Source organism: Pelodiscus sinensis, chromosome 1 (genome assembly GCF_052426305.1).
Source record: "Pelodiscus sinensis isolate ZL-2025 chromosome 1, ASM5242630v1, whole genome shotgun sequence".
Taxonomy (NCBI): domain Eukaryota; kingdom Metazoa; phylum Chordata; order Testudines; family Trionychidae; genus Pelodiscus; species Pelodiscus sinensis.
This window is the reverse complement of record NC_143052.1, coordinates 346637482-346652808: the sequence shown is the minus strand read 5'-3', so window position 1 is coordinate 346652808 and position 15327 is coordinate 346637482. Positions and strand designations below refer to the sequence as shown.

The window sequence follows — 15327 nt, the reverse complement described above, 5'->3', positions numbered from 1 at the left end:
AAATGTATCCTCTATATTTCCTCTGATTGTGTTAAAAGTACCTTCTGCACTAGAGAAGTTTTCTGAATATTTTCTGAAGCAGTAACATTGGTTCATCTGGATCACTGTTAGCAGTATTGGAATCCTTAGTATAAATTGACTTTCCATGGTCACAACAGTATTTAACTTAAGGATCATTTGACAATGGGGTGGGACTAACTGAGGGAGAACAGGGATTTCGTAAGTCATGTCCTAAGCAGCCAGAAGTCCAGTGGCATCATGGGAGCTATCCCAGAGCAAGTTTAACCCACAATATGAAAAACAGGCTATGGTTCTGGAAGCCTGGTTAACATTAGGCTTAAGTGCAGCCTAATTGGGGGAGGAGGCAGAGAGAAATATATAGAAAATGCCCTTAGTGTAAAGAGAACCTAAATGCTGACACTAAAACCTTTATCACATTACTTTGCAATCTCAAATTGATCCTGAATAAATGTGTGAAGATGCAAGCATTTTCAGAAGAGGTATGTTTCAAAATATATTGGGAAAGGGCCAGATTTTTTAAGTGTTTAGGTGCCTATCTGCTTATTTAAACATCTAAACAGCTTTACAACTGTCACTGTACGTTACTATTTTAGTCATAGATTCATAGACTTTAAGGTCAGAAGGGACCATTATGATCATCTAGTCTGACCCCCTGCACAGTGCAGGCCACAGAATCTCACCCACCCCTCTTAGAATAATCCTCTCACCTATATCTCCGATATTGAAGCCTTCAAATACTTTGAAGGTCCAAAGATGCAGAGAGTCCTCCAGCTGTGATCTGTGCCCCATGCTATAGAGGAAGGCGAAAAACCTCCAGGGTCTCTGCCAATCTACCCTAGAGGAAAATTCCTTCCCGACCCCAAATATGGCGATCAGCTAAACCCTGAGCATGTGGGCAAGACTCACCAGCCAGACACCCAGAAATTCTCTATAGTAACTCCTATCATTCCTCCATTGACATATTTCCCACTGAAAATGAATGGTCAATTAGTTACCAAGATCATATTCTCTCATCAACCCATCCCCTTATCACAGAATCATAGAACTGGAAGAGATCTCAGAAGGTCATCAAGTCCAGCCCCCTGCTCTAGGCAGGACCAATCCCATCTAAATCAATCCCATCTAAATCAACCCGGCCAGGGCTTTGTCAAGCCGAGACTTAAACACCTCTAGGGATGGAGACTCCACTACTTCCCTAGGTAACCCATTCCAGTTTTATCTTAAGGACTATGTTGCAGCATTTAGTCACAACATTAGAATTGGGCATGGGATGGAGTCATATCATTCCAGGTGGAAACATTGGGAGGGTATTTCCACCACAGGAGTGAACAATAGAAAGTTTAAATCTCGCTGGAAGTGGTTGGCATATTTTGGTGTTTTTCTTCCTCTACTTTTCAGAATTATGGGGACAATTTTTAACCCCATATTTGCTTCTCTTATTCATGATAGAAGTCATAGGAACTTAGGATTCTTCTGAACTTTTACCACATAATGGTCATAAAAAGTCTTGTAGCATATTCCCAATATGACATGAGCACAGGTAATAAGACTCCCGAAATTATAATGAAATATATATGTAGAATATGACTTATCAAGCAAAAATACCTTTCAGATGACATAGAGAATGAACTTAAAATCCCAGTACTCCAGGAGAATGCCAGACCTACTTCTTAAAGCTTCCCCCCTACCAAAAAGGTTACAGACAGGAATAATCAGTCATAATGGTACTTTCCAGCTCACCAAGTTCAGTCATTTCCTGCTTGTGGTATGCCTAGGCCATTCTAGGGCTTATCTGCACAGCCCTAGGTATGCAACTTCAGCTATGTCAATTGCATAACAGTCTAAATAGCTTATTTTGGTTTTGGGGGCTGTCTACACAGCATGAAGTCCAAGTTAGAGCACTCTTCCTCCGACTTCCTTTACTTCTCATAAAACGAGGGTTACAGGAGTTGGAGTAAGAAGTTCTCCAGCTCACCATTATTTTGACATTATGTTAAAGTAACTGCTTGTAGTGTAGATGCAGACTATGTTATTTTGGAATAACAGTTATTCTGAAATAACACTGCTGTGTAGACATACCCGCTCTGTGCTGGGTCTTGGCATTTTCCCTAGAATAGTTATTGGAAGGATAGCTGAGTGGTTAGAACACTAGTGAAAGAGCTGGGTTCAATTCCCTACTCTACCATGAAGACCCAAGATTTGTGTGAACTTGGGGCCTCAGTTCCCCATTTGTAAAATGGAATAAAAGTACTTTCCTACCTCACAGGAGCATTGTGACAATAAATACATTAATCATTATGTAGGGCTTCGATTCCATATTAATGTCTCCTAAATTCTTGGATCCTTCAAGAAAAAATATGTTTTCCCCATTGTCAGATGATTTAGCTATTCATGCCCACCGTGTTCCACATTAAACATACCAACTCCTGTGCTTCAGAACAGACCAAAACCATTAATTACTCAGAATTAGAAAGACACTTTCTCTACTGCACACTTTTTTATAGAGGTGTTACACTGTCCACCGAAGTATTTGATACTGTCCATTGTCAAAGATAAGATTAATGGAACATTGGTTTGATGCAGCATCACAATTGAAATTTTCTAAAAGAACAGTATTACCTTGTTGCCAATGCCATCTCTTGGTTCTAGCTTTCTTGGCACTATTATTTCAAAATAAGAAAATGTTGAGGTCTCTGATAGTCCTAGAAAGACAAATAGTTACAAACAAGACAAAACAAAATACTTAAGAGTTCATAATAATTGGGATATAGTCTTCTATCAAACTAACACTGCAAATAATTTTATACAAAAGTCACACTATGCAATGTTAGGAGGAATAATTCAAGGGGAAATGAGAGGGATAAAGTCTGAATTCAATACAATTTATAAACCATTTGAGGAGCTTGGACAGAGAGAAGAGCATTACTAGTCCCTGCATTTTCTTTCCTAACTCAAGTTAATTTCTCCAGAAGGCTGTTCCCAACCTTGTTTTATCACACAGATTTGCTCTCCACTGCTTTCCCTTCCTGTTCTGTCTCTTTCCCTACAAAAAAATCCTTCTTTTCCTCCCCAAAATTCAGTGGGCCCGATTCCTCATTCTCTGTGCTGCCTCTCTCTGAATCCCACCCAGCAGGCCTTGCTTCCAGCGTCACTGCCCCTCTTCCCTTCCCCCTGCAATGCTACATTGGCCCTTCCTTCAGGGAAAGGCAACGCTTTCCCTTTCCCATGCAATCTGAGCTGACCAAGAGCAGAAGCAAAGTCCCAGCCTGCCCCACAACTCTCAGGAGGCAGCCCCACTCTCACACACCAGTCAAGCACTAGCCTCGTAAGAGATCACATCAGCTGCTTTCCAACCAGCCCTCTCCCTGCGGCAGCTTTCCCCTTTCCAACTGGTGCTCAGGGCCACAGTGTTCCCTGGAAGCTATGCTCAGGAGAGATTCTAACGCCACCAGCTGATTGGCAGAGCACTCACAGCTAGGTTTTTTGTTTCAGTGGTGGTGCACATTCACACGTAAAATTTATTCTGCATATGGACAGAAAAGATTAGAAGGAACATTGCTCAGGGTACCCTGCTCCAGGTTCAAACACTTCACAGCTCATCACCCCCACCTCAGACCCCTTTCTTCCCATTCTTTGATCCTACGCCTTAATGGTCTGTGTTCCCTTTTACCTTGCCCCCAAAAGGCTCTTTGCCCCCCTTCTCAGTTTGGCCCTATGAGCCCTCAGGGCCATAGCCCTTTCCTGTCTCAGCCCTGATTCTGGGCCCTAACCTGCTTTTAGCAGAAACTGCTACCAGGCCCACTCTGGCACTTCCTGAATCTCCCCTCTGTGGGCCCTGCTCCAGCTTCACAAATTTCCTACTCCCCTGATTTGTCCTACAGGGCTCCCTGCTGCCCCCAAGACTCCATTCTCCCCCTTCCCTCAAGCCCCTGCTCCCCTTCATGTATCCCAGTCCTGCTCTTCCTTCCATTCTGGCCCTGTTTTCCTTCACAGCCTTCCTCTGCTCCTTGACTCTCCCTTCCCTGCAAGACCTCTGTCTTGCAAGTATGGCCCCATCACCTCCTCCTTATGGCATCCCTGTCCGACTCATTCCCTGCCTCACCTGGGCTCAGCAGCAGCAGGAGCAGAGCACAGATTTGCATCCCCATCCCCCACGGATCTTCACAGACACCCACCAAGCATGTGCTGAGACAGCATCTCCTTCCCTCTCCGCTCTACTGCCCTAGTGCCAGCCCAACCCCTACCCCTCCCTGCTCCACTCTGCTCCTATTACCTCACTGCTAGCCCCGCCCACTCTGCTTTTATTACCTCACCGCCAGCCCTGCCCACTCTGCTCCTATTACCTCACTGCTAGCCCCGCCCACTCTGCTTTTATTACCTCACCGCCAGCCCTGCCCACTCTGCTCCTATTACCTCACTGCCAGCCCCGCCTACTTGGCTCCTATTACCTCAGTGATAGCCCCTTCCCTTTCTTTCCCTTTCAGCTGTCTTAGTGCCAGCCCCACCGTCTTGGGTCCTGTTATTGTAGTGGCAGCCCTGCTTTTCCCCCCACTGCTGCCTCAGTGCCAGTCCCACCCTCATCCATCCCTACCAACTGCCTCAATAGCAGCGCCACCCACTCTGCTTCTGTGACCTCAGTGCCAGCCCCACCCCTCCCTGCCTCAGTGACAGCCCCACCCCTTCCCTGCCAGCTCAGTACCAGTCCTGCCTCTTCCCTGCCAGCTACCTTAGTACCAGCCCCGTCCCTTCCCTGCCAGCTACTTTAGTACAGCCCCGTCCCTTCCCTGCCAGCTACCTTAGTACCAGCCCCGTCCCTTCCCTGCCAGCTACCTTAGTACCAGCCCCGTCCCTTCCCTGCCAGCTACCTCAGTACTAGCCTCGCCCCTTCCCTGTTAACTGCCTCAGTACTAGCCCCGCCTCTTCCCTGCCAGCTGCCTCAGTACCTGCCCCGTCCCTTCCCTGCCTGTTCCACTCTCTTCTTACTACATCTCATGGTCTCTGAAACTCTTGGGCTGAAAGTCACTGAATGAAAGAAAGGGTTTGACCAGACTCATGGTGGCAGAAGAAGAAGTTACTCACCCTGTGCAGTGACAATGGTTCTTCAAGGTGTGTGCCCCCGTAGGTGCTCCACTGTGGGTGTCGGGCTTGTCCTGGCACCACAGAGCGGAGATCTTTTAGCCATTGTCTGTCAGACCACGCATGCGTGGTGGCCATCTTGCGGTTTTTTTGCACCGTTTCCAGTCGCACGGTCTGGCTCTACCAGTTCCTCCTGATCGTTGAAGCCAGGAAGACATGAACAACAGACTCTGAAGAGGGGAGGAGGGCGGGTTATGGAGCTCCCACAGGGACACACACCTCAAAGAACCATCATTACTGCGCAGAGTGAGTAACTTCTTCTTCGGGTAGTGTCCCCATGGGTGCTCCACTGTGGGTGACTCCATAGCAGTAGCCAGACTAAAGGCGGCGGGTTTGGTGTCAATAAGTTACTGCTGAGGAAAGTACTGCAGTGGCTACTACTGCATCTGTCATGAGAATGTTTTGTAGCATGTAGTGTTTTGCAAAAGTGTAGCTGGACAACCAGGTGGTCACTTGGCAAATGTCTTTTATGGGAACCCCCTTGAGGAAAGCTGCTGAGGAGGCCATTGCCCTAGCAGAATGGGCCATTATGGTTCGTGGAATTGGAACAAGCCTTAATTTGTAGCAGTGCATAATGCAAAAAACAATTATTTTGGAAATTCGCTGTGCGGACAGTGAGCGGCCCCTGGAACGGTCATCCAATGAAATTAGTAGGTGATGGGACTTCTGGAAATCACAAGTTATTTCTGTGTAAAAGGCTAAGGCCCTGTGAACATCAAGGGAATGTAGTCTTGAGTGATGTTCCAAAGTATGTGGTTTGGGATAGAATATGGGGAGAATAATTGGTTCGTTTATGTGAAAAGAAGAGTTAACTTTGGGCAAAAATGATGGTTGGGAATGTAACATGACTCGCTGTGCCGTAAAGATGGTGTAAGGGGAAGTAGCTGAAAGGGCTGCTAATTCCCCCACTCTGCGAGCCAATGTAATTGCTAGAAGTAATACAACTTTCATAGTTAAGGTATGGAAATCACATGTGGCCAAGGGTTCAAATGGTGGACGTATTAAGCTGTCTAAGACCAATTCCAAATTCCAGGGGTCTGGAGGTTGTCTGTGATGCAGAAAAAAACATTTGTCAAGAGGAGATCTTTGAGTCTTTGGTTCAATGTTAACTCCAAGTAGTGGGAAGCCAGCTTGTCTAGCTGGGTAATTTCTTGGGACTCTGTTGAACCTGCCCGTTACTAGCTTCTGTACTTACCTTGGACCAGGGGTGGGCAAAAGGGCCTCTGCGAGCTGGATCCAGCCCACAGAGGCCCTGCTGCTCCCTCGCCCACAGGCCAATTGGCGGCGACCGGGGGGGGGGGGGGGAATGCGCATGAAGTTTCTTCCGCTCTGTCAGGAGCGCCCCTGATTGGGTAGCATGCAAAGCTTCTTTCCACCCTGCTCCCACCCCAAGCGCTCCTGGCAGGGTGGGGGGAGACGTTGCGCACTCCCTCACCCCCAAGGCCTGATGGGCCTGGGGGCAAAGGGAGAGTGAGCAAAGTCTCCTCCCACCACCAGGGGCATGGGTGCCTAGGGGGAACCTCTGGGGGGGACAAAGGTGCTCCCCCCCTCAGCCCCAGACCAATCATGGTCTGTGGGTGGGGAAGCAGGTAAGTATCATGGCCCTGCCCCTTTCGCTTGAGGCCCTGCCTCTTCCCGCGCAGCCCTGGGGCCACTTCAAAAATTTCTGAAGTGGCCCCTGGCAAAAAATTATTGCCCACCCCTGCCATAGATCTATTGTGATAAGAACAGATTGATGACCCTGGAAATGAAGGATGCACCCCCTTGGGAACAAAATAAGATGACCTGAGTGAAACCAGTATGGGACAGCTCCCTGAAAACATAATCTAAAATGCAAATAAAGAATGAACAAACAAAAACAAACATACGAACAAAACCCCTAAAATAAGCACTTGTTAAAAGTAAATAAGTACAGTATGGCTGTGCAAAACCCAGAAATCTGAATGAGAACAAACTACTATCAAAATGGGATGCTCTGCCATGGAACTGTGGTGGGTTCATCCTGCCAAGCCTTGGAGAATCAGATTGTGACTGACAGAATCCAGTTCCCCCCACCATTTACGTCCAGCCTAACTGGCCAGTAACTTGGTCTGAGCCTGAGACTGGTAATTATAACATCATTGGCAGGACTGTGTGTGTGCATGTGATTTTGTGTGTACGTGTGTGTATCTATATGTATATGCTAAGTTTTGCATTGTACTCTCAATAAACATAGCATATTGCCTTGTCTCCTGAAAAAGATTCCATGTGCTTCTAAGCATAACACAAGGAGACTCTAATGGGAGAAGGAGATCTAGAATGACCACTGCTTTGGGCCTGGGATTCATCCTTTACCAGGCCACTGCCCCATTGCCAGACTCCTGTATAACCCATGGTTCCCATGTCTCTGATGGACAGTATGGTCTGTTTCTTGGATAAGTCACAGATAAACGCATTTCTGAGTCTAAAGCAGAATTCAGAATGAATGACAGAAGGGGGCAGAATGAGTCGGGACCTGTTTGTAGCCTGAACTTGGTGATGGTGGTTGCCAGAGATATTTTCAGAGATTTGCCTTTCAACTGCACTAGTCTTTTCAGAATCTTGGGGAAGCAATGTTACCACAGGTTCTTCGTGCGATGAGGTAGGAGCTGCAGGTTTCAGTATCAGCTGTAAGCCTTCCTACACTGCCACAGATACTGGTACTTAGAAGTTAATTAGGTCCCATGTAGCTGTATATACTTCTGGACTATGTCTACACTGCAGGCTTCTTGCGCAATAACTGTTTTGCGCAAGAGTTCTTGCGCAAAAGGTCTTGTGCAAGAGCGCGTCCACACTGCCATGTGCTTTTTTGCAAGACGTGCTTTTGCACAAGAGCGTCCATGGTGGTGCGAACACTCTTGCGCAAGAAAGCTCTGATGGCCATGTTAGCCATAGGGCTTTCTTGCACAAGAAACCCCTGTTCCCATCCACACTGCCCCTTGCGCAAGAGCGCTTATTGTAGGGAATAATTCTGGACACTCTTAGCAGGTGAAAACAAGCTGAGGATTTATTATACACCAGCTGGTGGAGTGTCCCTCAGGGGTTAACCTGGTGAACACTAGTTAATGAAAACATTACAGTAGATTATATAGGCAGCAGATGGGCGGAATGGAAGAGATTTGATAGGGTCTGGTGGCAAGACGTAATGAGCACATAAGCCAATAAACTATGAAGGTTACACAGCATCTCCGCCCATTGCAAATTAAACATCTTATCAATAATACAGGTAATTATTCCTAACAAGCTAAATAAGCCAACATAAACAAGACAAGCATTTTAAAGGCAACTTTGTCTGTTGAAATTATGATGCGTCTACTACGGGGCGATAATGCCTTGTGTTGGTGCAGTCCTTGGGATCCAGGTTTATTATCTAGAATTAAAGACGACAGTGAGAACGACTTCCATGAAGTTTGTTTTGGTACCAGCCAGGGTCTTATCGGAGTGAGGCTCTTTGGAATGTGGTTGTCAGGGTGACCAGGGTCATGTTAGCTGCTTAGTCTATGTGTTCCCAGGCCTTGTCTCAAATTTTAGGATTTGTTTAGGAGAGTTCTTAGCAGAATACCATGGACTGCCTCAGTTTACCCCTACACTTATTCCTCATGGGGAGAGGAATAACTCTTGCATGAGAAGCCCTCTTTTCTGATGCTTTACTGTAAATTTACTTGTGCAAGAACACACGTGCAGTGCAGGCGCTCCACAAGTTTTTGCGCAAGAAGAGTAGTTCTTGCGCAAAAAGCCTGCAGTGCAGACGAAACCCTGAGGTATGGCAATGACTGATGGCTGTGTCACAGAGTTCTTTCAGGGTATGCCTTTGAAAGACCTGGCACCTTTGCCAGAGGTGGGAAATCCCTTCTATTTAGTTAAAGAGTGCTCCAGTGACACACTCTCACCTGAATGTCTTGTAGAGTCTCTGCTCCTACTTGACTTCAGTACTGACACACCATAGCAAGGTACCTCAACTGAGGAGGGCTTATACCTTTTTTCAGAATCAGTGACAAGGACAGAGACGCTGCGGACAACTTTGGTGAGCCACTTTGTACTTTAGCTGATGTATTAAGGATGCTCTCCCTGTGAGATGAGTGTGAGAAGATGAGCCTGTGGAAAGTAAAATGGAAGGTTCGAGAATGTGGCCAGCCCCAGAGAGGTGCAGAAACAGGCAGCCTTGTATCGAATATTTTTAACTTTTATTAAAATGCTTTTAACTATAACTTTTTATTTATCAACTTTTTACATGCGTGGGCACCAGATAATTATTAACAGTAACAACAAACAAACTGCAATACAATAGAGGAAAATGCCCTGGGGTTTCTCTAAGTCTAAGTAATTATCAATAACAGCCCAGGGATTTTTATCAGTTATATTTACATTAATTTCACTCATGAGGTTTAACATCTATTTAAACTCCTAACTATACTATTTAACAAACTTCTAACTAACTTACTCTTAACACTATTATTTATCAAACCTTTAACTAACTTTACACAGCAATACTCACACTTATCAGACATACAAGGGACAACATAGACAACAGCATATTCGTTACGCTCTGCAAAAGATTCGGTAGATTCGGTGAGCGGGAGGGGGTTCTCAGGTGATCAGCCCTCAGAACCTGGCTCGTGTTCTGCCTTCCAAGTGTTCGGGAACCCTCAACTGCATGCAGGAGGGGTAGCTGTTTTATAGAGAGAGCAAGAGCTTTCCCGCGCCTAGTTGTGATAGGCTTGACAGATTCAGTCTGCCTAGTGACAGGCTGAGGGGGAAGGGGAGGGGGTGAGATGGCCCTTGAGTGGCACGAACTTTGTATGACCTTTACCTGCCTGGTGTCTTACTTCTGGTTTTTACTGATTTTAAGTCACATAGTGCAGGATTTTTGGTTTGAGGGGAAGGTAAACTTGGGCTAGGAAGGCTATGTGCATGAGGCCTGGCCAGAAAAGAGCCTGTTTTCACAGAGCCTCCTTCAGTCAACACTTTACCAACAACCACAGGACATACCACACTAATACCTTCCCTTGCAACAAACCCCGTTGCCAGCTTTGTCCACATATTCACTCTGCTGATACCATTATTGGACCCAACCAAATGAGTTATAAGATCAAGAACAGATATGCCTGCGCATCCAGAAATATAATTTATGCTATCATGTGCCGAAAGTGACCGTCTGCTATGTACATTGGACAAACGTCTCAGACACTTCGCCAAAGGATCAATGCCCACAAAACAGATATCGGACAGGATCACAAAGAAAAAACAGTTTCTTGCCATTTCAACCAGAAAGGACACTGTCTCAATGACTTGATTATCTGCATCCTGCTTCAAAGACCTTTTAAGACTTCACTTGAAAGAGAATCCTCTGAACTGTCATTCATGCTTAAATTCGACACTTTACACTCAAACTTGAATAAAGACACTAATTATCTTACCCATTACAAAGATAGCTTCCCCAATTATCACCTCTAATAGCTCACAGACATTTACCTCCCCCCTTCCCTCCATCTCCCTTCTGTTCTGAAATTTGATTTGTCCTTTTCATATGTGTTCATTTTTTTAAATTGTATCCTTTGGTATATATGGTTGTGACAATTTTCTTCCACTATTTGATCTGAGGAAGTGGGTCTGGCCCACGAAAGCTCATCACCTATTAAACCATCTTGTTAGTCTTTAAAGTGCTACACAGTCCTGTTTTTTGTTTCAGCTGCACCAGACTAGCACGGCTACATTTCTACCACTCTATTTTTGTGTGGGTGACTTAAATCTCACATACTCTCATGATCACACACATGTACACCTTCCCAAACACACAAAGGAGAGAGGAAAGCATATAAAGCACATATTACAAATTTGAGATTGCTTCATGTACCATGACTAAGGAAAAGAAGGAACGGAGGGAGGTTTTTTTTTTGGGGGGGGGGGATGTTTATGCCAGTATGCAGTGGCATGATGCAACAGAGGGTGCAAAAGTCATCCAGATGGGTACCAGTGAGGGAGAGTTTTCTTATAAATTGTGCAATTAAGTGTGTACACAACAATAATGGAATGCACATGTGCAAGCACTGAAGAACAACAACAAAGTTTCTGCTTCCTAGAGATAGAGAATTCTGGGGATAAATACTAGAGACACAGGACAAGACTATCTTAGAATTACGATCAGATTGTATGAAGTACTGAGGAGACACACGAATAAAGAAAGAAGCATAAATAAGGGCAAAACCTATTTATTCAAATTAAAATTTGGAATAGAACACAATAAACTGATAGTTTAAAAAAAAGTAAATTCTGTATGAATGCCATGTAATTGGGTGTTTTGAACACCACTATCTCATCAGGTTTTCACAAATTATTTTAGCTGAACTGATAAGAAAAACATTGCTTTTTCAAACTTCCAATATCTGGTGTTTTGCTAAAAAAATCTCTTCCCTTCTAATTTTTAGACCGACTACTGCTTTTCTTTGTCAGGCGCTTCTAAAAAGACAAAACAATAAAATGGTTAAAGCATAGTATAACCGGCAAACTTTATATTATCGCATTGATCTTATGTACAGTCATTTAGAATCTGGCATTCAGAGTTCTAAGCAGACATATTCCCTTTTGAAGAAGTGAAAATTAGTACAACAAAGTCACATTTCCAGTTTTACTTTCACAAAGACCTTTTTTCAGCCATTATGGTTTTGTATGCTATTGGCTGATATGGAAACATTATTTGTTAAACCTACTAATTTCCTTGTGATATGTATTATTGTTCCAAAACATTTCAAAAAAGCCCTTTAAAGACCTTAATATTGTATAGCTAAGCCACTCAAGTCAGGACAATTTCTTTCTTTAGATTTATAATAAAAATCTCTTTATTCATCCCTTAGAAAAAATTACAAAATTAAAATGTAATCAATCACTCAGTTGCGGTTAGTGGAGATATAAACAAATAAACAAACAGACAATAAAATATATAGTTGTCTGTCAGTACCCCAGGGGAGGGATAGCTCAGTGGTTTGAGCATTGGCCTGCTAAACCCAAGGTTGTGAGGTTAATCCTTGAAGGGGCCATGTAGGCATCTGGGACAAATCTGACAGGGTTGATACTTAGTCATGCCATGAGGGCAAAGGACTGGACTCAACAACCTCTCAAAGTCCTTTCCACTTCTATGAGATAGGTATATCTCCATATATTATTAGTCTCAGCTAGTTGCATACACAATCTTAACTCTGCCTCTTTTATGAGTGCCTTGGGATATTACTTTGAATCCTCACATACTGGTTTTCATATTTTATAGATCACTACACAATTTTTCTACAATTGTGTGTGTGTGTGTGTGTGTGTGTGTGTAGCATTTTGCAATGCATTTTTGTACTCTTGAGTACTTACACTGATGTAGAGGTAACATTTCCAGCATAACTTTATGCACTTAGGCCCCAGGCCAGCAAGTAGCTCCATTAGGGAGAATGGCAGTCTGTGCACATTCAAGCAGGAGGACAGGACTGGGTCCTTAGACACCTTACATGACCTTTTACTTCTTTTTTACTTTTGCTGCATTGCAATACCCATGACATATTCACATACACTGCTTTTTTCATCCAACTAGCCTTATTCTGGTTTAGCTCCCGGACTGGACGCCATTGCCAAGAATGTCATCCAATTGTCCAGTCCAGGAGAGCTGGCAACCATTGGAGGGGCATGAAACAAGTGTAATTTGGGGCCTAACTCAGCACCCCACTTTAAAATTGTTCTAGTGCCACTGCATTAAAGGGACTTCTGGCTTGCTTGGACTTAAGAACCTGCAGGGAAAGAACACTGCCCAATTTACTTGAAAGTGGGTCTTTTGGATCAGGGTTAATATTTATGAATCCTAGTTGTGGTGTTTTCCCAAATCAATGCTGAATTACTTCCCTCCTTTTATTAATGGTTTTTGCTCCACTCAGACTCTGTAAGTTCTTCAAGAAGGTTGCCCCCATGGGTGCTCCACCTTAGCTGCTTGAGTGCCGCTGTGCCTCTAATAAGAGATTTTTGGTAGCAGTACCCATGGTCGACTGCACATGTGGAACTGCTGGCGCTCGACATTTGATATTCTGCATTCACAGTCAATTGTCACTTCAGTTCCTTCTCTGAGCTGACTACAGATGTGTCTGAAGCAGAGGGGAGGAAGGGGTGGGTGCTAGAGCACCCACGGGAACAACCATCTCAAAGAACTCCACTCATTGCACCAGGTGAGTAACTTTCCCTTCTTCTTTGAGGAATGTTCCCATGAGTGCTCCACCTTAGGTGATTACAAAGCAGTAGTTGTACTCGGTGGTTGGTGTTTTGGGAGATGTGAATCGGTGACTGAGAGTATTGTTCAGCTGAATTGGGTATCAGAGGCTGCAAAAGTTTGAATTGGCCTGATGCTGCTTGAATGTGTGCACCACGGTCCATTTGGTGGCTTTGCAGATTTCCTCCATTGGTACGCCCCAAAGAAATGCAGTTGACGCTGCCATTGTTCATGCAGAGTGAGCTCGTATGGTCAATAGGGTCTCCTTCTGAAACATAGCATGGGCCACGTGTATACAGCCTGAGATCCGTTTGGATAATCTTTGTTTCAAAACGGGCAATCCTTGTGATCTCTCTGTAGATAAGATGAAGAGTTACAGAGTTCTGTGAAAGGATTTTGTGCATTGTAAGTAGAATGCAATTGTTCTGAGGATGTCTAAGATATGCAGCACCACCTCCCTGTTATCCTTATGGGGTTTTGGGAAGAAGACCAGTAAGTATATGGGTTCATTGAAATGGAATGAGGCAAGTACTTTTGGGAGAAACTTGGGGTGTGTATGAAGGACCACTTTGTCTGTATGAAAAATTGTGTCGGGGGAGGCAGGGTCCAATATCAAAGCTCCCAACTCGCCTACTCTTTGTGTGGAGGTAATTGCGAGTAGGAAGGTGACCTTCATCAATAGATGCAGTACGGAACAGGTAGCAAGGGGCTCAGAGGGTTTGCATGTAATAGTCCTGAGCACCAGGTTTAGGACCCATGCAGGCATTGGGTTTCTTACTGGCAGAAATATATTGTGTAAACCCCTGAGGAATCATTTTATGGACGGGTGAGTAAAGGTGGAGTAACCCTGTAGTGGGGGATGTACAGCTGCAATGGCAGCAATGTGTACTTTGATAGAGCTTAGGGATAAGCCACTCTGCTGTAGGCCTAATAGGTAGTGGAGAATCTGTGATGCACCCATATCTGCTGGAGCTCAGTTATGTTCAAAGCACCATACTGTAAAGTGGTGCCACTTTCGTTTATATGTTTTTCTCATTGCAGGTCTATGGCAGTTCATGATGACCTTCTCTGTACAGCTTCCAGACATGCCATCTCAATGGGGGTCAACCAGCTAGCATCCATGCATGAAGATGAAGCTTCTGGCCTATGGGATAGTGTATCTGCCCATTTTGTTGTGTGAGCAAGGATATGATGGTGGAAAGTGATGAGGTGGTGTTATGCTCATCTGTAGGAGGTATGGGTACCATATTTGTCTCGGCCAGGCATGAGCTAAAAGGATGACCCTGGCTCTGTCCTATCTGATTTTCAGAATCACCCATTAGGGAAGTGGGAATGGGGGGAATGCACATAGCAGGGGTGCTTTCCATTTTATGTTGAATGTGTCCCCTAGGGAGTGGCGACCTATCCCAGCTCTGGACCAATACTGCAGACACTGAGTATTCTCCTGGATTGCGAACAAGTGCATGATGGGGAGATTTCCACTTTTTGAAAACAGGAGTCAGCACTGAGGAATTGATTTCCCACTCTTGATACTGTGTGAAATATCTGCTGAGATTGTCTGACAGGAAATTGTCTTTGCCCGGGAGGTAGGTTACCACCAACAGTATGCAAACTGCTTCCTGATGGAGTTGGTATGACCAGGCTCCTCCCTGTTGGTTTATAAAGTACATAGTTGTGACACTATCTGTGAGTATCTGTACTGTTTTGTTTTGGATCAGAGGGAGGAAGTGTAAGCAAGAGTTGCAAACTGCCCTGAGTTCGAGTAGGTTGATATGTTGTTTGGTTTCCTCTGGGGCGTACTGTGCTTGGACAACATGATGTTCTCCTCATCCCACCAGTGCAGCATCTGTGGCAATTGTTAGTGATGCTTGCGGTTGTTGGAAGTGGACTCCCTTCCACACATTGTCATGAACGGTCCG

General features: G+C 44.8%; 2 protein-coding genes across 6 annotated transcripts in view; both read right to left on the bottom strand.

Annotated features, from left to right (window-relative positions):
- LOC106732314 (disintegrin and metalloproteinase domain-containing protein 20-like) overlaps positions 1 to 4260 on the bottom strand; it is a 104419-nt gene extending 100159 nt beyond the window's left edge. Inside the window, exons 1-3 of one of the 2 annotated variants that reach the window (XM_025186920.3) lie at positions 4124 to 4260; positions 2641 to 2723; positions 1627 to 1705 (exon numbers count right to left, since the gene is read on the bottom strand). Coding sequence is in view for 1 of the 2 variants with exons in the window: in XM_025186913.3 (XP_025042698.3) it covers positions 2641 to 2723; positions 4124 to 4169 (129 nt within the window). In the remaining variant the exon portion in view is untranslated. The remainder of the gene's footprint in view (positions 1 to 1626; positions 1706 to 2640; positions 2724 to 4123) is intronic. The other variant, XM_025186913.3, reaches the window with a different exon arrangement.
- Positions 4261 to 11368: 7108 nt separating this feature from the next.
- LOC102463166 (disintegrin and metalloproteinase domain-containing protein 21-like) overlaps positions 11369 to 15327 on the bottom strand; it is a 138820-nt gene continuing 134861 nt past the window's right edge. For all 4 annotated transcript variants that reach the window (XM_075919609.2, XM_025186928.3, XM_025186925.3 and 1 more), the window contains one exon: positions 11369 to 11631. In XM_075919609.2, coding sequence (XP_075775724.1) covers positions 11590 to 11631 — 42 coding nt within the window. In that variant the 3' untranslated portion in view covers positions 11369 to 11589. The remainder of the gene's footprint in view (positions 11632 to 15327) is intronic.